Source organism: Anabas testudineus, chromosome 17 (assembly GCF_900324465.2).
Source record: "Anabas testudineus chromosome 17, fAnaTes1.2, whole genome shotgun sequence".
NCBI lineage: Eukaryota > Metazoa > Chordata > Actinopteri > Anabantiformes > Anabantidae > Anabas > Anabas testudineus.
Genome location: NC_046626.1, coordinates 20,316,496 through 20,341,581, shown reverse-complemented (window position 1 = coordinate 20,341,581; position 25,086 = coordinate 20,316,496). Strand labels below are relative to the sequence as shown.

Genomic DNA, 25,086 nt, shown 5'->3' with positions numbered 1-25,086 from the left:
CCAAAACCTGGAAGAAAAACAATCTGATACCTTTAATCCAACAAACGGGGAAAAAATTAAACACGTTATTAATTCATTTATGCAATCATATTAACATATCCATCAGCTACAATAAAAGCTGAGTGTCAGGTCCATTAACTCCCACCTAAAAACACAGATATAGTACAAGCCTGACTAACGGTAAAATTATCATAACAATACCGACAAACGGTTCTTCACAGTCATCATACTTTGTAATGATTTGTTTGTGCAAGGCTCCTTCTGACTTCAGTCATTCATCTGCATCACACTGTTACAGTTTATTCTACCTCAGTCCTCTCGCTCATTTCAGTTTTCAAACACATGAAGATGGATGGAAAAGCCCACGAGTCCCCATGTGGCCCCAGGTTGCCACACTCTGAGGCTTTGGTACAATGCTTCATTGGAAGAAAGGTCTCCGTGGACGTAGTGGAGGAACCAGTCACATGGAGAATTATTAATTAGAACAGTGAACTACTGAACTCTCGGCTGGTATTATTTCGCTGTTAACGGTCATGCTGGCAGAAGTCATCAGTTAGGATAGACAAGCGAGAGCAAAGTGACAAAAGATGCTACCGATATCCTGCTGTGAAGGTGTACGTGTTTCTTTGTGTGAGTTTATTAGAAGAGTGGGTTTAAGTATTTGTGTGTATTGCCTGTATGTGAGAGGGGACATTTTTAATAAGGCAGGTGGCTGTGAATAGGATCTGGGACTACATGTGGACATCAGGGTCAAAACAAATGCCCACCTGCTCTTCCCTCTTTCAATTGTGACTAAACAGAATCTGAACTTTGCAGAAGTTCACTTATAATTAGTTTTGTATTGTCAGACATTATGTAATAGAAATTCATTTGTAGACCACCATTGCAGCATCTTCAAGCAGGAAGTATGTAAAAACCCTCAGTGTATAATCTGTATTTTATTATCAGTGAACATGCTGAGTGAGATTTTAAAAATGCAATTTAAGAACCGTTACAGTGTGAGAAAACTGGCTCGACTGTCTGGATCTATATTTTTAACTTGGGGGGGAAAACACTCAACACAGTTGTAAGCCCTTATCTATATGAAAAAAGGGAAATGCAGAACTGTAATTATAATGCAGACTGTCGGACGTTCAGTAAATCCAGCAGCACCACAATCAAATCTCCATCTCCAGTGCAGTGAGACCACGATGAGGCTAACGGAGCTGCCAGGAATCCCTCACCTTGCCGGTGGTGCTCAGGCCAGCAGAAGATGACGTCTTGGGAAGGAGACCAAGACGCTGAAGGTATGTCTGCAGGTTTCTGCTGAGCTCCACCTCTACCGGCTTCACCCTCTGGTCTATTGGGTCCATTGCTTCAGCTACCGGTCTGTGGGAGAGATGGAGGGGAAATATAATACATAATCCTTCTGACTCAAAATCCTCTTTAAAATCAAGTCAATGAATAAACTGGGTGAGACTAACTGGCTGTTTGTGTTGTAGACGGGTCCATTCTGGGGCAGCCTGTAGGGAATCCTCCTCAGTTTGGATAACTCCTTTACCAGAACTTGCTGGGTGGTGTCGTCTTCCCATGTTAAACCTACCGGGGGAAAAGGAAGTGTTTAGAAACTAAATTAGAGAGAAATAATAAAATAATAGAAATAGAGAAATGACATCACTTCTTTTTGGAGACAGATCCATCACGTGTCTTAACTCAACTTTACATAACACTGGAGGACGTACTATAAAGACCAGCTGAAATATCAATAAGCATGGTCTAGGAGGAGAAGTGAGAAACTGCTGAGCATGCAATACTTTTCCTAAACTCATTAGGTCACTCATTAGCAGAAAAGACAGGGCAACAGCATGGAGTCCTTGGAGACTCTGGTGAGCAGCTGAGTGACTAAGCAGAATCCATTTCTCCTCCTGTCACAGTTCAGCCGTGTCGTCTTGATGAGCAGACTGCTCAAGCTTGGTTGGGTTGTATGGGATCGTGAACAAACAGCTCCTCAAGCCCAGCAACACATGTTCAACTGGATTGAGTTCTGGCCTCTGACTCGACCACCCCAGAACAAGAATTGATAAGGCCTTCTGTAGACAGATTTACAAGTGATGGACCATATTCCTTCTATTTATTAATGATGGCTTAAACTTCCAGGAGAGTGACTTGGAAATTCTCACATCCATCCCCAGAATAAAGCTCTTCAATAACCTTTCTGCAGACATGCTTGTATTTTTATGTTGGGCACCGATTCATCATTTACTGGGCCTTCCAGATTCAGGTGAACTGGATTAGACTTTGACAGGAGTCTTTTCTGTTGACGAGTATCAAAACAGCCAGGTTAAACTGTAAAGGTTTAAGGAATATGGCTGGTCGTAGGTAGTCTGCTGCAGAGGAGCCACTGATGGTTGAGCATGAATGAAGCAGCTGATGCAAGCTCGACTCCGTAATCGTACGAGAAAGCAAAACCTACCCAAAGATTGTCGCTGTCATGGGTGAGTAAAGGCAGAACAACAGAACCACAGGAGAAAGCCAAGACTAACAATCCAACAGCAGGAGAGTGGTGGAGGCTGAGCTTTAATGAGCTGGTGCAGCACAGGTGAGTGAGTAGGCGGGGCCAGAAGGAAATGGAGGGAAAAACAGAACAAAGGAAGTGGGAGGGGCTGAGTGAGTGAGTGACAGAGAGGGTGCACGGTGGAGACAGTGGGTGGATGTGTGTGAGACATGAGCTTCAGGCAGGCTGTGATTGTTTCTTTAATACATGTTAGGATCCCTCAAAATGCATTTAAACAAACACATTAGATTAGTTTGAATCCACTGACCCTGCTACAGTATTAACACAAAAATCAAACAGAAACATATTTTTAATTGGCTTATTTGATATGAAGGGACAGTTTACATACAGAAAATAGTCTCTTCAATGTCAATCACTTGTCTTTGTCTTTGACCATGTACCAGTGACGAAGCAAAAGCCAGTTTTATTGGCTGATATAAAAAGTGTGAGAGGACACTGATGAGCATGCTACTTTCTTCTGAGTAACATTTTTATTACCTGCTTGTCAAACTGCCTCTGCACCAATGTCGGCCAGACATCCTGACCATTTAGTGGATTTGGCAAGAGAAGAGTATCAGCATCAGTAAAAAAACAAAAGGAAAAAAAAACAAAAGAAACAACAACAACAACAAAAAAAGTCTCCTCTGCATTTCGGCAAGTGTACAAAAGGACAAGCTTGATGAGCTGCTTGGGCATTCACATCTGTTTCTTATGCTTAACATGCATCCAAACACAGCTTTTTGGCAACTGAACAGAGGGGCAGGCGCCAACAGCAGATGGGGTGGCGGAACGAAATGTTACCGGAAATATGGCCGTGCCGCGCAAAACACAACATGAACCACAGCATTTGGCAGATGAGGGATGACGTTCCTGAAAGATTCAAGTAATGCAGACTGCAGCTCCAGATGTGATGCCACAAGACGTGGGTCCAACACAGAGGACGCACACTTGAAATGAGAACAGAAACATCCCTGCTGTCAGCTGTAAATCCTTTATCTCGAGTTTTCAGAAAGAAAAGACATGTCTGAGGATGAGAGGAGGAAAGAGACAAATAGAAAGGAAATGAGGAAATTTACTATTTTCATACTACTCAGTTATATGGTGCAGACCAAAAACCTGCAGAGGTATAGAAAGAGAAACCAGAAACCAGAGTGCTTCTATCCCTCACAAACACTGGTGTTCTTGGTGGGGACATTTTCCTTTGTAGTTATAATAAAATGGTGGGTGCTCATCTGAATCTCACCTTCATAGATTCAGGAAACACCAACATTCACGTTTTCCTTTCTGTTTGGTTTAAATTGCACAGACTCTCTGCTGTAATGCATGTTCTTGTGTCTCTCCGGTGTAAGGGCTCCATTGTGAGGTACAGAAAGACAGTTTACCATTCTGACACAATGAGTTGTTATCCTGAAGGTGTTAAGGTCTGTCATGCTCAAGCCACAGCAGTCTCTAACATTTTAGTTGTGCAGCACAGACTCACCAGTCGTCGTCTCCTGTGCAGCTCGGTTGGCAGAACTAAACACCACCTCTGCTGACCTCTCATTATGCTGTTCGTGGTCAACCAACAATAGCTGAATCCACACTTTTGCCTTAATCAGCAGTGAATCTAATCAAATGAGCTCTACTCGTTAAACATTACACCTTCTTTAGAACCTCTGCAAAATGAATTACGACTTAACTGCCACAAATCAGACACAAGCCTCTCTTTAGCAGCTGCACAGCGTGCCAGGCCAGCTTTCACCGTCACACAGCCATAAAATAGAAAACGGACGTTGGCGGCGGGTGAACAGACGGCATCTGACACGACAGGTTAATAAACGCCGGAGCCCCTGCCAGGATATTCAGACCGACGCTACGCTTCTCACAGACTAAACTGACCACAGAGATGTGGGCGACAGGCTGCCGGCCAGTGGACGTTTATGGCAAAGGGCGCTTTGAGTGACGTGCTTCACATCTGAATAGCTGAGTAAATGAGACTCGGAGGTGCAGGAGGGCAAAGATGCAGGATGTGTTCAGAGCCAGAAGGAGCAACAGCGAATGAGCTTCAATTCCTAGAGGGTCGAAAATACAAGCAGACAACAGTGAGGAAGCTGGAGGTCAGAGTCTATATGTGCCCTAACAAAGAGCAGACTAACTGCCTCAGAAAGACTTTCTTCTTCTTCTTCTTTTTATTTTTACAAACACAGCAGCAGTACTCACATGTTTTCCTCATACAGCGCCTGACACCACATACCTATAGCTAAAACCTCATCTCTGCTGCAGGGTAGCAGGGGAGACACAACCAGCACAACACACCTGCATCTGTGCAGGAGCAGATCGATCCAGAAAAAGGAGAATGTGTGGAATAAACAAGACAAGTCTCAGGTTGCACTACATGATACCTCCTCTTATTTATGTTCTATGGTGAGTCGAGCATCTGAGTAATTGGCTCCAGTGAAAACTACCTATAGCAGCATATGGATTAGAAATCTGGACGTTGCTGCTGTTGAGCTTGACGTGAAATCATATTAAAATACGACTGATTGAAAGTCGCTCCAAGGTGCTGTAGGGAGGTCGAGTGGGTTTTCAATGTTGTGTGCGAGCCTGAACAGGAGCGACGTCTCTGAGGACTAGGAGCAGCTCTGACCTTAGCAAGGTGCATTTTTAAACAGCTTCACATCTGCAGGGCCTTTAGTGAGAGTGGGAGGACAGGCCATTGAGTGTGTGTGTGTGTGTGTGTGTGTGTGTGTGTGTGTGTGTGTGTGTGTGTGTGTGTGTGTGTGTGTGTGTGTGTGTGAATGGACGACGGCGAACAGCTGTGTATAAATGTGAGTCGTTAGAGTTATTTTGTAGTTTTGGTTTCATCTCTACCTATAATACTGATGTTAAGGACAAACCGAGCTGAGGACATCACAGGGTGTGAACGGACACAACAACTTTTACTATAACTATAAATCTGTGATTACGCAGCTTTGACAGCTTTCACAGTTCCCAGCAGGCTAAGAAGATGAGTTTAGCAGATCGTGGTTTATATTAACCACTTTTAGGGAAACTCTGCATGTGTATGTGAGTCGACATCCTGAACTCTTTCAGCCTCTTTCAGGCAGGACCTCATTTCCATTAATCTGACTTAACTAACTACTGTTTCTCTGTGTAAATGAATATATTAAGTACAATGTTATGATGAGTCCTGATCATCTAAATGGTTTGACGTGACCTTTACTTGTCTGAACTTCATCCTTCAGGAATAGTTCAATACTCTATGTGTGTGTGTGTTCATAGGAAAAGAAAAGGAGAGAGAGAGAACTTGTGTTGTCTTCTCAATGTACTGGCAGGGCCTAAAACGCAGATGCTTCACTGTCTTTAGAGTTTTGTCCTCCCTAATGGCTTCTGCAGACAGCCGAGGCCAAACAGCTCATTTGCATAATTCATTTCACTTCAGAGCAGCTGACAAATGCCTCCGAACTCCCTGTGTCTCTGTGAAATCGAAATATTTCTCCAGCTTTCCCACTGAGTGGGAATTAAACCAAAGGAGCAGGATGGAGGAGGGAGGAAGGGGCTCAAAAGAAAGATAGTGGGGGGAAGAAAGGCACGAGAGAAAACGCCTCATAAAACAAGTGTTGCACTTTTTTCAATTCTTTCTCTCTTGAGCAGTTGCGGGAATGAAAGCCTGAACTCTAGCTCTGTTTTTTCCTGTGTAGTTAAGGTCCTGTCATTCAAAACAAAGTTGCATGATGAAAGTGGATGAAATGCTCACAGCTGCCCGGTGGGCCACAGCACAGGTCTCTGCCACCCTCTAGTGGTAAAGAACAAAACCATTAATGTGATCCGTCAGGTCCAAAGAGCTACAGAAACTAAAACTCACCAACAACAATCATTAAGTCCTGATGCTCTCTTTGATCAATCATTGCTATCCCTCTCTAGTTCGTCCTCCTGTGGGAGAAAGTTCTGGATGGATTTAATACTTTAAGTCCGTAGTGATATTCAATATGATATTTGTCACTAAGGTAAAACATCACTGGTCTAGTTCATCTTTTCAAACTCACTCAGAAAAATCTCATGATTCTGTCAGACATGATGTGGGGACCAAAAGGGGTTTTATCCAATCTCACAGATCCATACAATGATATAAACAAATAAAATCCATTAATTATGTGGCCTGTAGCTATAAATGAACGCATGGCACAGTTAACAGTCATTTAATTTAGTTATTAATCTCATTATTACATGGTAATTAAAAAATAAAACTGCCCCGTGGTGACAATGAGGCTATCTGATCGTTAGATTATGTTCACCTCATCATCCAGTGGTTTTCCTACACTGTAGATTACAGCACAACATTGAAACTATGAAATAACTGAAGAATAAATGATGTATTGAGCAGAAAGGAGGAAATTTAATTATTTCCTGCTGGGATCTGATCTGCTGCTTCACATCAGACCTTCTTTTGTCAATGAGACCAATCAGCTGAGTGAAGATCTTCTCACTGTGCTCCACTGTTTTACCAGCAGAGTGATTGATAGCCTCCACCTCCTGTTGAAGCAGCTTCACCTCTTTCTCTCTGTCCTGGATTCTCTGCTGGAGTTTTTGTCGACTCCCCTCCAGCTCTCTCTGCCTCTCAGTCCTTTCTGCTGCAGCTGAGACTGTGTCGTGACCTTTATGTTGATCCACAGAGCAGAGATAACAGATACACTGCTGATCAGTACGACAGAACATCTTCATCACCACATCGTGACGAGAGCAGATGTTCTCCTGGAGCTTCTTGGAGGGCTCCACCAGTTTGTGTTTGTTCAAAGAGATGGGATTCATAATACGACTGCAGATGCTTCTCACAGTTAGAGACCAGACAGGTTTTTATGGCTTTGTGCTTTTGTCCCAGTGCAGATATGACAAGTGAGACAGAAACTGTGGTGAGGATCAGATCAGATCAGAGCTCAATTCAACATTTATTATGACATTATCATGATTCTCACTTCCAGTGAGTCAGTAGAATCACAAACTGAAAGTGACCTTTGCAGACAACACCCTGACAACATGCTCTGCATTTACTGACGACTCATTTGTTTTTAAAAACACTGAATAATCTCATATTTGTAAATGTACACAACACTCTTTAATGAGCAGTTTGAATTTAACATGAAGCTAATTTTCAGATATTTGAGCTACGTTTTGAGTGAACGTTAATGCTACTTCAGACCATTTCAAAGAGCCTTGAAGTCATCACCTGACCAACTATAACCCACAGCATACTACTCTGACGTGTCACGTAATGTGTGTGTGTATGTACAGTATGTACACAGCACATATGTGGTCGATGAGAGCAGTTTGTGTGTGTGTACCTCTGTTGGAGAGCTTCTCCAGCAGCATCCTGAAGCGCTGCACTACAGACGGGGAGACATCGTAGGTGTAAACCTCCTTCACCGGAACAGAGTGACACCTCCCAAACATACCATCTGCAGACAGAAACACACACGTTAGGTCGAGAATCTCATTTGCATTTGTATTTTTAATCCCTTCACATAATTCAGAAATGAAAAATCAAACATGCAAGTCCAAGTAAAATAGTTTTTATTACACAGTCATTGAGCTAAAATAATAATAGTGTTAGATTTAGATCAGATTAAGACACAATACAGAGAGTTTCTACAAGCAAACGCTAACTCTAAGTCGATCTGAATGCAACTGCAATGAGAGAGTTTCAACAATAACAATTATTTATATGTTTACCCTATTGATGAGGGTCAGTTGTCGTCACACTGAAGAATAAAATCGAGTAAGTCGTCATTTTAGCTCATTTTATTCAAAGCATTTTCATGTATATCAGTTCTAAATGGGACCTTCTGTCTTTGTGCAGTGTTAAAAGCAAGAACTGAGCGATATTCACTAATGCAGATTAACTTTGCAGGAATGTATTTCCTTGGAGACGGGAACCTGTTGGTGCTTGAAGCAAAACCAAGTCAAGAATGGATGTTTAATTAAAAACTATGCAACATGCAGCCAGAATTCAAAGTCACTTATTAACAGGTTGTTTCAATAAAAGGGACAGAATGATATAAATCTATGTTTAATATGATAAACTGGACACTGTCAGATTCAACTCCCCTCTTTAGGTTTATTTATCTTTTCATTGTCAAATATAGAGTGTGACTTTTCACTCATACTTTCAGTCATACTTCCTTCTAAAAAGCCAAGCGGTGGGCAGTGTCAGTGTGAGCTGTAGGAAAGGCCGGAGGGAGGCTGTCTCAGAAAATGAACTTGTGGGTGGAGAAACTGTCTCGAAAAATGAGTCAAAGGACAGATATAAACAGAAATATGTTAGAGCAGCGCTCACTAGTACCTGCTGGACGCATGCCGGAAATGTTAAGTGATGACACAGTGCACTAAACTCCTGCTTCCACCGAAGTATGGTCTAAAACTTAATAAACCTCGATTCATCCAGTGGAAATGCAGGTTCAAGAAGTTCCACAAAAAGGTTTCTGGTCCTGGAAAAAGTCTCTTTGGAGGAAAAGGAGATTTAGTTTCTCTGTCTGCAAGGGCTGTGAAAGTCATCAATGACGTCCACAAACATGCTGCTGGTAACAGTTATCTATCAAAGCCTCGCTGTATCATCTGATATGTTTTAATAGACAAACTAACAACTAACAAACCCAATAGAGTTTCCATTTATAAAACACAATCTGGGAGAAATGCATCTGGTTTCAGATCCTCCACCCTGTTCAATACCTTTCAATCTGAAGGGGACACCAACCTAAAAATAGAATTCACATCACATCCACCTCTCAGACAACTCCATCAATACCTGGAGCTGTTGTAGTCGTAGCAGCGGCATTTATTGATCTACAGTAGCAGTGAGAGAATGAAATTCTGAAGACTTTGATTGATGCACGAGGCTGGGAAGGCAGGACACGGCTCTGAAAATACATTACAAGCCTTAGAAAGCAGCAAAAATATCCTCCAACAGATGAGACAAAGCTGGACAACTGAAGAGAGCCGTGTCTGTGATTATCAGAGTTCTCTTCGTTTCCCATCAGCACAGAGCTCAAGATGAAAACCGGAATCTATCACTGTCATTTTATTGTCTTTAATTATGCTTAATAATTATTATTAGTGCAATTATACTGAATAAAATTTAATGTATCTGGTGGAGGTGAAACTGATGTTTAATACTTTATATAATGTTAAATTAATGTTACTTAAAACTATAAAAATGCAGATACTTTAAATTCAAATGAACTCACATTTGCATGTAAAGTCTTAGTAGACAAGGTGATTGGCATCTGAGGATTAAATAAAGCAGAAAAAACGAATACTGTACATGTGTAAATATTAGTTCTTTCTGTGTGTTTGTTGTTTGTGTCTTCGTTTCTATGCATGTATGTGTCGCCGTATGTCTACATGTGTGAATGTGTGAGTGTGCATGTTGCATAACAGCACTCCTACATGCTAATGCTGACCAACTGTCTGATAATAGCTCCTGCGTCACTGTGCGTCTCAGTCAAACTGTGAGCTCCATTAGACCGACGGCAGGTCTGCACTGCTCTGAATGACTCTCCAGTGCTTCATTAAGAACATATCCTGCATGGGGGGGGACTGAAAGGAAGGGAAGAGCAAAGGAAAGAGGAGACTTAGCCAATCGTCATGAAGCAAATTAGTTGTGGAAATGATAAAGTTTCCAATAGTTCAAATGTTTTTGGTTTGCTTGAAGCAATTTTGTTGCAGAATAAATGATGTGTTAAACTGAGATGAATGATTTTGTCAAATGATGCAGCTGTTGATGAACTACATCATTATACAACAGTTCTGCTTTGTAGAACTGGTTTTATCTTATTTTACCAGGCAGCAGTTGAACTGGCAGCTATTGTGTTGTATAAACTCTTTCCTAATAATATATTTTCTGGTGGAAACATAATAACAGAGAAAGACAAAGAGAGACAAAGAAACACACGTCTTTCATCCTTGTTTTCTCAACCCTGGCAGATCCGAGGCCCGACAGACAGCGCCGGTCGTGACAAGTCTCCCTCTTTTCTTCTCATAAGACACTTCCAACTCTGTATCTTCCTGGAACTGCATCTGCATTATCTCTCATAATTAAACCCATTTAGAGCTAGAGTCTCATGACTGGGACTGAAATTCAATTATTAGAGTCACTGTATCATGACCAAGCATAAAATTCAATTATTCTGACAAAGGGTGACAGAGTGACCTGGATTTCACAGACGCTGCTGTTCCTCTGCAGCAGTAAACACTCAAACTCTCTCTTGAAACACACAGTCAGTGAATTTGTTCCACAACAAGTCACAGAAGCCCGTGTCACGTCTTTGTGTCCTTGTCGTGAGTCTTACATTTGGAAGTCTCTTTATTTGATGGACATGTGTCTCAGTCCAACACGCTCGATTGACATCATATCCTGGGATGATGACCTGATCCAACACTTCAGTTCAGACTCCCTGACTAATGATCCAAAGTACTGTCAGGTAATATGAGGTGAGGGATTGTTGTGGTACAGAAGAATAACGACGACCCCACACAGTATTACAGTCTGACAGCAGCTGCAGTCGACATTACACAGGAAATGGACCTAAAATGCTGGTAAAGAGGAGGTTGAGGCTGATGGATGGGTCAATTAAACACAGGAGAGTTTGAGTCCAATGTAAAACAGCTGTTGTTCTTATCAGTAATGTGACGTATCACATGACAAACATCATACGAGGTTAAGGAAGTTGTCGTTTTTCTATTCAAACATTTGACATTTTTACTAACGCTACAACAAATCCAGACGTCATTGTGCCTCAACCCAACCCAATCTCTTTGTTTGCACAGTTGTAAAAAGAGTCTAATTTAAACAGACACCTGCTTCACTCCATGGGGGGGGGGCTGCTCTACTAATGCTAACGTGTGAGGGTGGGAACAAAAGATGCACATGAACATTAAGGTCTTGCTGTGATGGTTTAACCACCTGTCAGTGCTTCAGGTACTCACAGGTGGTTAAACCACAATAACACATAATTCATTCTGTACTAATAATCTGTATCGGCAAAATAACTAGAAACTAAAGGTGAGAAATAAGTAAAAAGTGAGTAAAAAGTACTCATTGTAGTCGAGTTACACCCTGTTTCAAGATGAAACCATGTTTGATTGTCTAAACCAAACCCAGTCTGATCCTAATTCATGGTTATCATACATGTTCCCACTTGCTGTAGGTGTAGAACCCTTTACTCAAATCTGTCTTTTTCCATTTGGAGAAACATGTAAAACCTCAACTCTGGCTCCTCAGACACCGCGTGGCTTCACAGTACCAGAAAAGTTTCCGCTCAATTTGCTGTGGCAGAACATCAGTCTCGTCTTCCTGTTTATGCCTTAAACCAGATTTCCATCCAAATTCAACCTGGTGCCTGGAAGTAAAACGTGAATGATAACAACGCACTGATGCTAAAATTATACTGAACCCGAATGTAACTGCAGAGTTCAACAAAGACAAAGCCAGACTCAGAGTAAACTACTGCACCACAGGCCTTTTTATTCTTCATCAGCTCTGATGATCTGATCTCATATAACGCCATTTCTGTGTTTCCCAGAAGCAACATCTTGAATTATCCCTCATAATTATACTCATGCATATCTAAGTCTCTGCAATTTATCCCAGCTCACTACCAGAGGGCCATATCTCAGAGCCAGACATGTCTTCTTGTGATTTATAGTCCAGATTAGAGCAGAATGAGGATGCACAGAGCCATTCTCAGAAGCGCAGGGGGAATTAAGATGGAGGAGATGGGCCGGCAACGCTGACCAGATGTTGCTTTAGGTAGCCACAGTTTCAACATCACTGCTTAAAAGTGAGGTACTGTGAGGTTTTTCAAGTCCTCACTTTCACTTGATAGACAACAGACAGTCTTAGTATTATGAATGTAATGTCAGCGACACAAGTGCTGTAAAGCAAGTCAGCGTTGTCACGACTTGATGAAAGGTGCAGTCACAAAAACACAATTACCAGAGTTCCTCTCAGATGTAGTGTTGATGTGCCGCCGACTGAAAGCACCAATCTAAGTACTGCTTAATGAACTGGATTAAGACTTCTTAATGGATCTTTTGCCTCTGGGGAACGTCACAAGTCAATCCTTCAAGTGCACTCCACAAGATCAATGACATCTGGCATCGTTGACAGGGCCTGGAATACCTTCGACGGCCATGAAGGGAAAGTTTACCTTCATACATGTCACAGACCACTGTCGCCCTCATCGTTACACTCACGGATGATTAGCTGCATTCATTTAACACTGTGTGTGCAGCAACTGGCAAATATGTTCTTAACCTGACAGTCTAGCTCTGTAAGTCATTCTTACAGAAAAACTACAAATACTTTTTACTTCCTCTTCCTGTAGTCATTTTTGAAAGCAACTGAATCCACGGTCATTTTATTTTTAATAGCTGGTATAATTCAGAGAAAGATTTCTGCAAACAGAGATCTTTGTTCTTTATTTGTTCCCCTCTGATCTCGAAGGTGGTCTCCTGTTGAGTGACTGAAACTATTTCAAACCAAGTATCTTTCCTATTTTAATTGGCGAGAATGTGGTTTTGAAATAGGTCCATTAAAACGAGACAGGAGTGTAGTTACTGGAATTCCCTTTAATCGACTGTCAAACCACACACTTCTGATCAATAACACTACACCGACCAATTACTCTAATCAGACAGGAGCACAGAAAATGTGCCACTGATGGCTCAGGCCGCGTGAGATCATTTAACAAATACACTTAGGTTTCCAACTTCGCCATCTCCTCCACTCTCCACCCTGACCACCACTTCCAATTAGTGACGTGCTTCTAGAGAGCAGGAGCACAAGAAGCTGCATTTTCCACCAGCTCTTAATTTGATTAATTCAGTGGACAGAGTCACTCAAGTTGAGTCTGAGATGATGGTGGGGAAGTTTTATGTAATTTAAAACACAACATAATGCTGCTGAAGATTGTGTCCTCCATAGATTAGACTGCATCGTCATTGTCTGTCATTTTGGAAACACTCATCTAATCCTGAGAGTTTGGTCCTTATCACAGTATGATGTGTTCTAAATATAAAGACCAGTCATTTTTCTTTTTGTGCTCCCACAATTCAGCCAAATGACTGAAACATACTGAAATACTTCTGCTACAACACCACAGAGAAAGGCAAAATAACTCCTCTAGACCTGTTGTGTGGCGATGCTGCTAATCCAAACCGACCACACATCATAAAAGGTCAGTGAAGCAGCTTTGTCGTTACTGTTACAGCTATTTTCCACAGGAACCGGCTGCTTCACATTTCAGCTCTGACATGTTCACCAGAGCGCCACCACCCCAAATAATGCTCATGATTCAGCTGATGAGTCCACTCAGCAGCGAAACCGCTTGTGGTAAACTAAGTTAATTTCCTTTTTTTTTAAGAACTAAAACACAGACGCAGATCTTTGGAAAAAAGATTTAAAAACACAAACTGGAGGAACATGCAGAAGCTCAGAACGTCGCTCCACAGTGTGAAGTTGTGCAGAGAGTGGAACAAAAGTGTGTCGTCGCCATTACTGTCGCTGACTAATTTCCACTGCAGATTATTACAGGTATGACGGTCCAGCATGATGGCAAGACAGCATGTGCAGGACTGAGTCAAAGTAAACTACAGTGTGTGCTCGTGGTAGTGATAGAAAATGTCAGCCGGTGTCACTTTAGTCATTCTACATCATGGAACAACTGAGCACTGTATGGCGGCACACACGGAGGCTATGGTCCCAGAGTTGTTGAGTGAACATCAGCACATTTATCCTTTCATTATGAGAGCTGCAGACACTTACTGCAAAAAGGGTGAGTATCAAATCTCAAACACACTTAAGCAAACAGCGTTGTTCCCGTGCTTCACTCTCTTCACTCTGTTATCTGTTATCATAGCTGCTGCTTATTTCCCTGTGCAGCTCACACACTTCCACCAGCAAACACTTCAGACAACTTTAAACTTGATTAAAATGAAATACAAAGGACACATACGACAAGAAATGAAATTTAAAAGGTCTTCATCAGTTCTCAGTGAGCAACTGTTTGAATAACATAGCTCCATATTACTACACATATTATTTGTGGCTCAATCAGCACATTTGAAATTAGAATTGAGATATTTAGGTATTTCCAGGCCACATAGCGTTCGCCATGCGCTGCTGTGACTGTTGCATGTTCAGGAGACAACGGGGCCGATGGGTAACGTGGCCATTTCCTCTCAGAACTGTTGCCATGGTGATTTCTATCGAGTGTGTTTTGTCCCTCGCAGCTAATTAAGGGGAAGTAGGGTACGGGGGCCGACCCACAGCACCCTCCTTTATGCAAAACCTTTGAGTAAGAAACTGGTTTTGTTTCTTAACTGGTCATAAAATATGAAACAATCAGACAAACACAATTTGTTTCAGCTCATAACAGAGTTATCGTCTTTCGTATTATTCTATGTGGTAACTAGACGCACTAAAGACGTAACTAGACTATTTGATGAGGGTTAGATCTGCTGTGACTTTTAAAAACACTGTTTCTGTTTAATATTCACAATAAGCATCAGGACCTTGAGATTTTCATAAAGCTGGAACGTGTTACAGAGTAATATCAAAGAGCTGCTTAGAGTCTGCCTCTCTAGAGTTACCAATCCACGGCAAAACTGAGAGATTAGTTTTTCTAAAACTAATGAAAGATGAGTTGTTGGATGACATATAGTAACTATAACACAGTTAAAATATTGTACAATGTACAATTCAGCACCCTTCTTGCTGTGTTAACTAAGGCCAATTAAAGCGTAACTCGAGGCCATTTACTCTGCAGGAAATTAGTGTTTTCATGCTGAGAAAGCTTTTTTAGGATGAGTTCCATTACAGCGCTGACAGCCAGGGGGCCACAGGGGCAACAAGGAGCAGGAGATGGAAGATGCAGTACAGTGGCTTCAAAAAGTGCTCAGACCGTTGTACTTTTAGCACAATTTATAGTAGATTAAGGTTTAAATGTCTTTGTTGAGTGTCCTGACCCTTTGCTAGGTTACTCTTAATTGTATTCCACTGCATCGTGTTTACTTTAAAGCTTGGGATGTGTCTAAAACCACGTTACCAAGCATGAAGCCATGAAGACCACTGTGTGAGACACAGATCAGTACACAGGAATGAAACTATTTCTGAAGCTGTGAGCTCAAACTGACTTTCTACAGTTGTTAGTCTGACTGAACTGGAAAAGAAAGCATCAGGTCTGGGAGGAAACAAGATCCTAACAGTCGGTCTAATAGAGCTTCAGAAGTTCAGAGGTCATCTGCAGAGATGGGAGAACCTGCTCAGATTGTTAAGACGCCTGAAGAATGCTCAGTGTGGCAGGAAGGATGGGGTAGACGGCCCAAACCCAGATGTTCAGAACTTGTGGAGTTTAAATATGTAAACGGTGCATAAACCTCGGGAAACAGTGGGACAGAGCGTGATTAGAACAAGTTCACCTGACTGAAATAACTGCCTGACTGAGCTTCCCTCCACATCGCTGATCATCTCCCATCTGAAAATATTAGCAGAGCTCACGTAACCTCAGCACTTCCCTGATCCAGGACTGCTGAGCAAACTCACAGAGTAAATATAATCAATCATGCTTCAGCAGGGATCAAGCAGCTCGGGGTTAAAAGTTTGATTAAACTATTGCAAGTGTGATTGTCAAATAGCACAGAGGTCACACAAACAATGAATTTGTTCCATAATTAATCTAAATTTGTTCCATTTAGCTTTTGTTAACAGCTGGCTCTCGTGGATCTGTTTTCAGTTTATTTGCTGAATATGAATCTATCATGACTTCTTGTCATGAGCAGCAGCTAAGACTGAATTATAATAAATGAATAATCACTATAAATGTGGTTGGTCCATCCACTAACTACGAGCTGACAAGGGCAGCCACTGCGGTGATGTAATACTGTTGGAACCTACGTTGCACTAAACACCATCATAAAGCAAACAGTCAAACAATACATACATTCATCAGTGAGACATGCTCGTGTTTTATTACTGCACAATAGACTCACACCTTGAATTAAATCGGGGTTAAACAAATATGATCTTCCTGCACCTGACCTGACTCACTGCTCTTTCAATAGAGTCAACACCCTTGACCCTAGTTGTACGTCACAGTAAGTTTGAATAAAAGCAGCTTTAAACCCACCAACTCTTAATCTGCACATTCTGCAGTTTATTTTACCTGAGAGTCTGTGTATGTGGATTGGAACACCGTCATGCTGTATGCAAATGAAAAGCTCACGTCCACCTACATGTTCCTGCCGTGTGCTAAAATCCTGGAAGTCGTCAGTGCTCCAGCTCTGTCTGCTGAGAGGACAGTCAGATGGAGCAGTGCCCTTTTTCCCTTCTGAACTCAAATATCTTGGGAGTGATATCGTTTAAAAAGCCCACAGAGAGACACACTCGCTGCCATCCCTGAAACCTGCACTGCTGCATCAGTCTCGTGAAGCTTTGTTAAAAGCTCAATTAAGACTTAGAACACTTCCCTTCCATTGCATGTTTCTGCAGCTACACACATGCAGAGGCCTGATATACACGAAGTCCAGAGTCACACACTCTAATATTTTGTTGGACCCCCTTTAGCTTTGATTACGACACACATTTATTCCCAGTCAGAGCTGCATTAATTGTTCACACAGATCTTGTTTTGATGAGGGGAATTCCTTAAGGTCTGAACTCTGTGGAGGCCATGTCTGAAAATGATGTGTCCTGCTCCCTGAACCACTCTTTCCCAATTTGAGCCCCATTAATCCTGGTACTGTCATCTTGGAATATGCCCTATATGTCATAGCACTGCCCCCACAGGCTTGTACAGTAGGTACAGTAATAGACATGGTGGGTGCATCACTTCACCTCCTCTCTTCTTACCCTGATGCTCCATCACTCTGGAACAGGGTAAATCTGGACTCATCAGACCACATGACCTTCTTCCATTGCCCCATGACAATATTATTGACTCTTCTGAAACAGGATGTGTCACACATGGTTCTTTAAGGAATGAGAAGCTACTCAATGCATCAGTTAGAGTTGAATAACTTGATGGTAGCTGAAACATCATCACCCATGCAGTAATTGTCCAATGGGAGGCTCTTAGCTGTATAAACTGGTGTAACAATTGAGCTGCATGTATAACTGGATTCATAATTCATCTGTGAAACTGTGGCTTCAGCAGACAGTTTGAATAACTCCTGTGATGGAGCTACTTTTTGTCCAGACTCTAATCAGGGATGTTACAGCAGGTGTGTTGTCACTGTCGGCCTGGAGAACAACTTGTTCCCTGCAGCTATTGAGATATTCTTTCATTTGTCGCACTCTCTCTTTGTTGTTGTGAAAAAGGAAGAAAGAGAGAGAGAGAGAATGTCCTCCGCTACACAAAACCAACCTCACTCGCTGTTTTTTGTTCCTGTCAACTGATTATAGCCAGCTCGGGCAATCAGATCTGCTGTGTGGCCTGATAGAGCCTGAGCTGCCAATCACCAACACAACAGACCGGCATTGTCTACGCGGAGAAGCCATTCAGCGGCCGTTCAAGCAGGTCGGACACACGTGGTGAGAACAATGGCCGGAGGTGCAGCCACCGTAGCTTTTCCACTGTGAGATCCAGCTGTCAGAGCGGCCTCATCTCGCCTGACTCAGCCCAGGGGAGCTTTTCTTCCTCTTTGGAACTTGGACTGAAAGTCCAACACTGCCAGGGACTCTCCGAATCATTTAATACTCATGCTGCACGATGATTAGCATTTCTGGATGCATTTGGGCAACACAACAAGCAACACTCATCACAACAGTCCAATCAGGTTGGACAAGTACACTGTGGAGTCGAGTAATGACCACTCAAAGGCTGGACCGAGTCCTGCATCACTGTTGGAACATTAGCTGAGGAAACATGGCACCACAACTAGTGAATCACCAACTAATGGGAGGCTGAGAGGTTTGTAAAGATATATGAAGTACAGAGGAGCTCTTGAACTACAGTATCATGTCCCCGTCGATAAAAACACATCAGCTCCTTTTACACCAGATGGTATTTCATTTTTATTTGTATCACAGGCAAATAATTTTCACCAGTTGTTCAAAAAACTGAAGAAACTATTTGATGGGCATACGTTTAAAATAAAAAAGAACCCATATGTACAGTAGAAGCAGACAAAAGTCAAAGCAGTGATACCAGTGGTAATAAGATGCAGCAGGTGTATTAGGGTCACCTGTGGCCGTCACAACACAGCAGAGAGTCCAGAGAACTCAGCTAAAAATAAAATTTGCAGTGGATTTAGTGATTTTCACGCTGCACTACACAGCGTTTCTGTTCAACCCCTGCACAATTCGATTACAGGGGACATTTCAAAAGGACACCACACAGACAAAAAACAACGGATGACTTCACAGCAAACAGCCAGTGTGAGATAAATCCACGCTCTCTGTGTTGATAGGTGACGTGTGCTCTGCACAGAATCAACCACTGGATTCTGATGATCAGCACATGCAGAAATAGAGATTAACCCAGTTATCACCCACCTGACCCAGTGGAGTCACAGATAAAAGTGTTTCCAAGTTCCGATAAAATGCTAATTATGATGTTTTATGTTGTTTTTTTTAATTCTAGGTTGATTCTCAGCAGGAGTTTCCTCCCACTCGATGCCAGAGAGGCAGAGAGAGGGGAAACAGGAAGGCAGAGACGCCGGTTTATATTTAGAGTTATATTTATACATATCAAGATGTGTGTAATAAAAAAAAAACACAGTGCTTCTGTACAGTAGTGGAGATATTACTAAAACACACTTCTGCCGGGGACTGTGGCCAAATCCCAAACGACAACTTACAAATCAGACAGAGTGAGAAGCTCCACAGAATTAATATTTGACCATCCCCACATCATGAGTGTAAAAACACTAAAGGACTAACTCAGAGTAGAGATAGAGACACGTGTGTTCGTGTGTGTCGGACGTCTTACCGTTAACGCAGATCTCATATGGTGAACACAGCTCGGTCTCAAACAGGCAACCTGTTCACAGAGAAACACACAGAAAGAGAAACTGGTCAGAGCTGACACTGGTGCTGTCGCTGGATCACACGTTAGCAGGTACCATCCATCGCCTGATTGACATCCTGTTCCATTCTTATCTGCTTTGCATCAGTAGTTATTGTTATTATTAATAGATTGATGACTAATTGAGAACATGTGGGGGTGGAGGCAATAACTGACTTCAAAGAAACGTCAACTGGGTAAAGTTTCTAAAAAACACAATGCTGCAGATTTTAATATCATTTTTATATTTATATAATATATTTGGCTTCTGTCATGATACTAATTAAACTACTCCTCCAGTAGAACTACTGCTGCTGTCGGGTTCTGTAGCTGAATGTGTGCAGAGTGTTGAATTCATGATGTTTGCACTCAGGTGGGTGTAAACACACACACGCCCACACACACATTAGGGGAATCCTCCAGGGACAGAAAGTGTCAAGCGAAACGATGGGATGCTGTAACCATGGCAACACTGGCTTGTCGCTGAGTGCCTCTCTGCCTTCCAGAGACCAAAGAGCAGCAGCGATTAGCTCCCCTCATCTCTCCTCCATCAGCCTCCACATTCACACTGACTGAGCTCCTGTTTCCTGCTACAGTTGATCATATTTCTAAATCTTTATATCCGGGGAAAGGTTTGCGAAGCATGCACGCTCTGTGCTCAGCAACACAATACACAGCTGCACGAATTCACACCTGGGTGCTAAACACAACCTCTGCTTTCAGACACAGAGTTGTTCAAGCATCAGAACTCGTTATTCCTCCACATCTACTGCCCCGGCATATCCAGCACAATAACGATTCTTCATGTACACTATGTGTCGCCCATGTCTGTCATAGTAGGAAAAGCAAAGGCTTGACTAACATCACTGATGCTTCTGGGGTTGACTTCAGAAATTCACATTTGGAATTTGGAAAAATAAAATAGAAAACACTCAAAAGTTGTAGTAAATCATCTAAAAGAGCCGCTGGCTCAAGTCAAAATCAACAGCAGCTACGTCTCACCTTCAAATCTCAACTTTCCTTCAAGCTCTCTTAGCTACATCTCACTCTTATCAGCCACGGTACAGTTTGTCTCTAATGAGGATATCAGTAATTTGCCATGAGCTTGAGTCATGTTTACTTGATATTGAAATGTTTCTGTTTTGGTGTAATCAAAGGAAGAATCGCCCCAGGCTGCATTTGTTTACATCTCTGTGGGGAAAATAAAGATGCAGCAGTCACAGTTTGTAGCAGACACATCCTCGTAAAAAGCAGAAATATATAACTGAGAAATGCTGTTTACAAAGAGTCTGACTTTCATTACAGCAGCTTTGGGCGTTCATGCAGCATTTCAAGCAAAATGGCAAAATTAAAGAAGAAAAAAAAGTCGTACGACTCAAATATAAAATACTGCAAAGCAAAAATGTTTCCTCACATTTATTATCTGATAACTTAAAGCACAAAAGAACTGATAAATGATGAAAACGCATCTTAATTACTGTAAATCTGTGTTTATGGTCAATCAGTGTTCATTTTGTCAGCATGTGGGTTCACATTTTATTTGAAAAAGTGATAATCCTACTTTCAATGTGCCCCAATGTGACATAGTAAACTGAGTAAATGTCATAAAAACTGAAGTTACAGAAGCCAAGACGTGGTTGAAAGACGCCTGCTGCTCAATTATATGAATCCTTTATAAAATAATAAGCAACCGTGACCTTCTTAAAGCTGTTTAAACAGATTGAGGCCTTATTATTAGTACTTGTACTTTAAAATGACAAATCAACGTTGATCAAATGAAAAAAAACTGTGAAGATATTAAACCACTTCCTCCAGCGGTGAAACGTGGAGGATACAGAAGATGAGTCTGCATCCTACTTTTGGACTTCTGCTGCCACCAAGAGTTTCTGCTCCCTGGTTTCATCACTCCGTGGCAGCAAAGTGTGAAATAAAGTGTGTTCCAGTGTTGCACTGTGGACCTATGCCAAGCTGGAATTTCAATTAGCTTCACCCTGTGAGCAAAGACCAGCAGGCAGACTGTGGCCTTTAATGCTTCCTGGCAGGACCGTTACAAGCTGCTCCTCCAAAAAGACAAAAAAAGAAAGGACACTACATCTCCCATGATGCCACCTGTCTCTTCACGTCAGACACCTGCTGCTCCCATAGAAGAGGCCAATAATTAAGCTGAGAGAAGTCACCTTGAAAAACACAGACCATGTAATATAAACATTAAAATGTGTTTTTACTGCGTTAATGTACATTAAAAAATAAAACCACTGTGCAGCCAGTGTTTGCAGTAGAGTACAGTTCTGTTTCCTCTGCAGCACAGTGGGTAAATGCAGCATAACGTAAGAGAGATATATGACAAACACGCCATGTTTCCATCATTGAGGCTGAATCCAATCACCTGTTTGTTCAATTTAAGAGTTTTAACTTTGTTTTATCAGCTGTAACTATCACATTAAATAACTCTAACCTTTGATTCTTTGTACTGTGCTGGTTTCATATTTCAATTTTAAAGCAGTAAATTAAGGTTACATAAGATTGTTGGAGCGTAAACTTTTACACATCCCCTAAAGAGCAGGGGACAGAGTTTGTTTATATGCTGATGTTCAGCATCCAGGTCTGGCTCCCACACACAGTGCAGGCTTCACCTTCAGGGCTGATCTTCACCTTGGGTGAGTTTTTATGTTGTGTCACCTGAACATAGTTTCACTGCACATCATCTGTTTACCGTGCACAAAAGCATTTGATTCCCCTGGAAAAGGACCAGGCCTAGAACTTTGTAGTGGAGTTTTTAGCCTGAAGTTTTCCCCAGTACTGATCAAAAAGAGTTTCCTTAATTGGCTTTGTGTGTGTCATCTATCTACAATTAGTTGGCAGTTTATTGGGAACATAAATGACAGATACATTTCTCTGTATGATGGAGTTCAACCTCAGCACAAATACAGTCTCTAAAACAAAGCACAACAACTTTATCTTCAGGATTTACTGCAGAACGTTTGTATTAAACTGTTCGATTTAGCTAGAGGAGCTAATACACTGACAACTGTGTGTATTTGTGTGTAGGAGACATGTTTCCTGTAGTGCTCCATGCATTCAGTACTTGCTTTGTTTTTCAGATGACTAAAATCCAATTTGTTTGGCCTCTTTAATCTGTCTTTGTCCTCCTCTCCTCTGTCTCCTGCAGTGACAAAACACCCGCCTTCATCACCTCCTCTCTCTCATCCTTTTATCCTTCCCCTCTCATCTTCCTCTCTTCTTTTCTTCCAATGATTGTTCAAAGCATCAACACTGATCCATCCATCTGGTCGGGTTTTTGTACTCAGAAAGCTCTTTTACAGTAGCAGATGCTGGCTGTCTGTGTGCACTGTGGATTCCTTTTTTCAATTTCCAAAAAACAAAGTTACAGTAAATCAGTACTGTGGTACTCAATGTTCATATGACTATGGCAAAAATTCAAATTTGCAGTTTGCATGATGTTTGTCAGTGATGTCTCACCAAATAGTCAAAACTTACTACTTCAACCACAGCATCCTGTGTTCAGGCCGACTGTGTGTATGTTACTATAAAAAACAAGCAAAGCTCTAGAAATAGGATCTAACACTTTACGTCTTCATAACCAGATCACAGTTATTCTTTAACCAAAGGTCAGGAACCCGGGCTGCAAGTCCAGTTTCTACTATCAACAAAGATGCAGCCTCAAGTAAACTACCAGTAGTGGGTTTAGCTGCCAGCTACATGTCAAATGTCTGCATGTGCTGCAAAAAGCCGTTTGAGACACAAATGTTCAGGACTTTACATGAGTGAATCCAAACAGCACTGAGGGGATTCAGCAGGAAGCACAGTAAACACCGCAGGGCCACACAGACACATTCACAGAGATAAATGTTCCGAACAGACATGACTTCACCTGCACAGAGACGAGAAACCAGAACAGGAGATGAGATCAATCAACAGAGACCGAACAGCTGCTTACCTGCAGGTAGGAACAGGAAAAGCCGGGTGGCACGAGCTGTTCTTCACAATTACAGTTTAATTGATCAATATATCAATAAATACCAAAGAAACAGCAGCACATGGATCCAGCTGAGCTTCTCACACAGTGATTCACAAACTGTGAGTTTTAATCTTCAGCTTCCACTCAGCGCTTTGTGTGAGTTGTATCATCACAGAAAAATAAAATTGGGTCAAATGAAGAACTTTCATTCGTTTCAGTTGTGTCAACAAGCTGCTTACGTTTCAGTACTGATGCTATTTTTCATTTAACTAAGGAGCTAAAGTTTCATCAGTGTTCTCTTAACATAAGCAGTCTAACAAGGACTACAATTATAATCATGAACATTTTAAATTGATAATTAATGGACCTTCCTGTTAAACACAAACCCCACTCTCTGAATAGGAAACTTGTTTTTTGTTTTGTTGGCTGAAGCATGATGTACTAGACTGACAGTTAAACGTAGGTTTGAATGAACCAATGCATAACGTTAGTGGACTGAATGTGTGCAGGTGTGACGTCCTCTGTTTTTATTATTAATATACTTATCATTTATAATATTATGTTGCAGAATAAACCATGAAAGAGGGTGATAGAGGTCAGTTTGTAATGAACATACAGTATCAGAGCAGCCAGATCAGCACTGTCACCAAAACAAACTCGTTGGAAACTCTGTAAAACTGTAACTTTCCACTTTATTCATACAATAATGATTAATTTACACACAATATACCAATATTCTGTTTGTACATCACAGCACAGTTACAGTAAACACAGCTCAGCAGCTCAGCCCGTCCTCAGCCAACCAATCAGCATGAGTAAAATGTTAATGAGCGTTGCTACGGTGACAGTCACACCAGGAAAACCAGAGGTGACCTTCTCCTGGTCCAGGTTAATGATTAGGAGACTTGAGCCGAACACAGTCGGTGTTTTAAATCCCAGTTGGGAGATGTTGGCTCACAGAGACACAGCGAGAGGCTTTACGATGACAACACAGTCAGTCGAGAGCAATAAACATAAATCACTGCACGGACAAACAGCAGCTGACGATACCAGTCAGAGGCTCAATAGATCAGGAAGGAGCAAGTAAAAGTCAGTCATCGCTGAGAAATGTCTTCCTATTATATGAGATGTCGGTCAGACAACAGAGAGACAGAAGAAACCGTGTCTGAGTGCAACTGTATTTAAGATCAGAGGCCTGAGAAACACACACAACAGAAACATGTCATTACAAGAATGAATCAAACAGTAATGGTACTCGTCTAGCAGGGATATGACCTCGTTATCTGGACAATCTGAAACTATGAAAGTCAACAGTAGCTCCAATAAAAAGGAGAGAGCGTCCACCTGCTTCAGGTGTTAACACATGACCATGACCAGCACAATACAGGCTGCTAGGTTCCAATAGACTCAGGAGGCCGTCATCCTACTACATCCTGTGTCAAACGTCACAAGTATGTAATATTATTGTCATGGAAATCTGATATTTGTTGTCGTAGGAGGACCTTCCAACAATGTGTTTAGGTTATCAGCCTTTGTGC

General features: G+C 41.8%; 1 protein-coding gene across 2 annotated transcripts in view; it reads right to left on the bottom strand.

Moving 5' to 3' along the window:
- Positions 1-25,086, bottom strand: part of LOC113172008 (receptor-type tyrosine-protein phosphatase N2-like) — a 146,565-nt gene that overhangs the window by 118,539 nt on the left and 2,940 nt on the right. The window contains exons 2-5 of one of the 2 annotated variants that reach the window (XM_026374785.2): positions 19,495-19,545; positions 7,852-7,965; positions 1,464-1,578; positions 1,224-1,368 (exon numbers count right to left, since the gene is read on the bottom strand). In XM_026374785.2, coding sequence (XP_026230570.1) covers positions 1,224-1,368; positions 1,464-1,578; positions 7,852-7,965; positions 19,495-19,545 — 425 coding nt within the window. Of the gene's footprint in view, positions 1-1,223; positions 1,369-1,463; positions 1,579-2,452; positions 2,538-7,851; positions 7,966-19,494; positions 19,546-25,086 lie in introns of those variants that run through there. The other variant, XM_026374786.1, reaches the window with a different exon arrangement.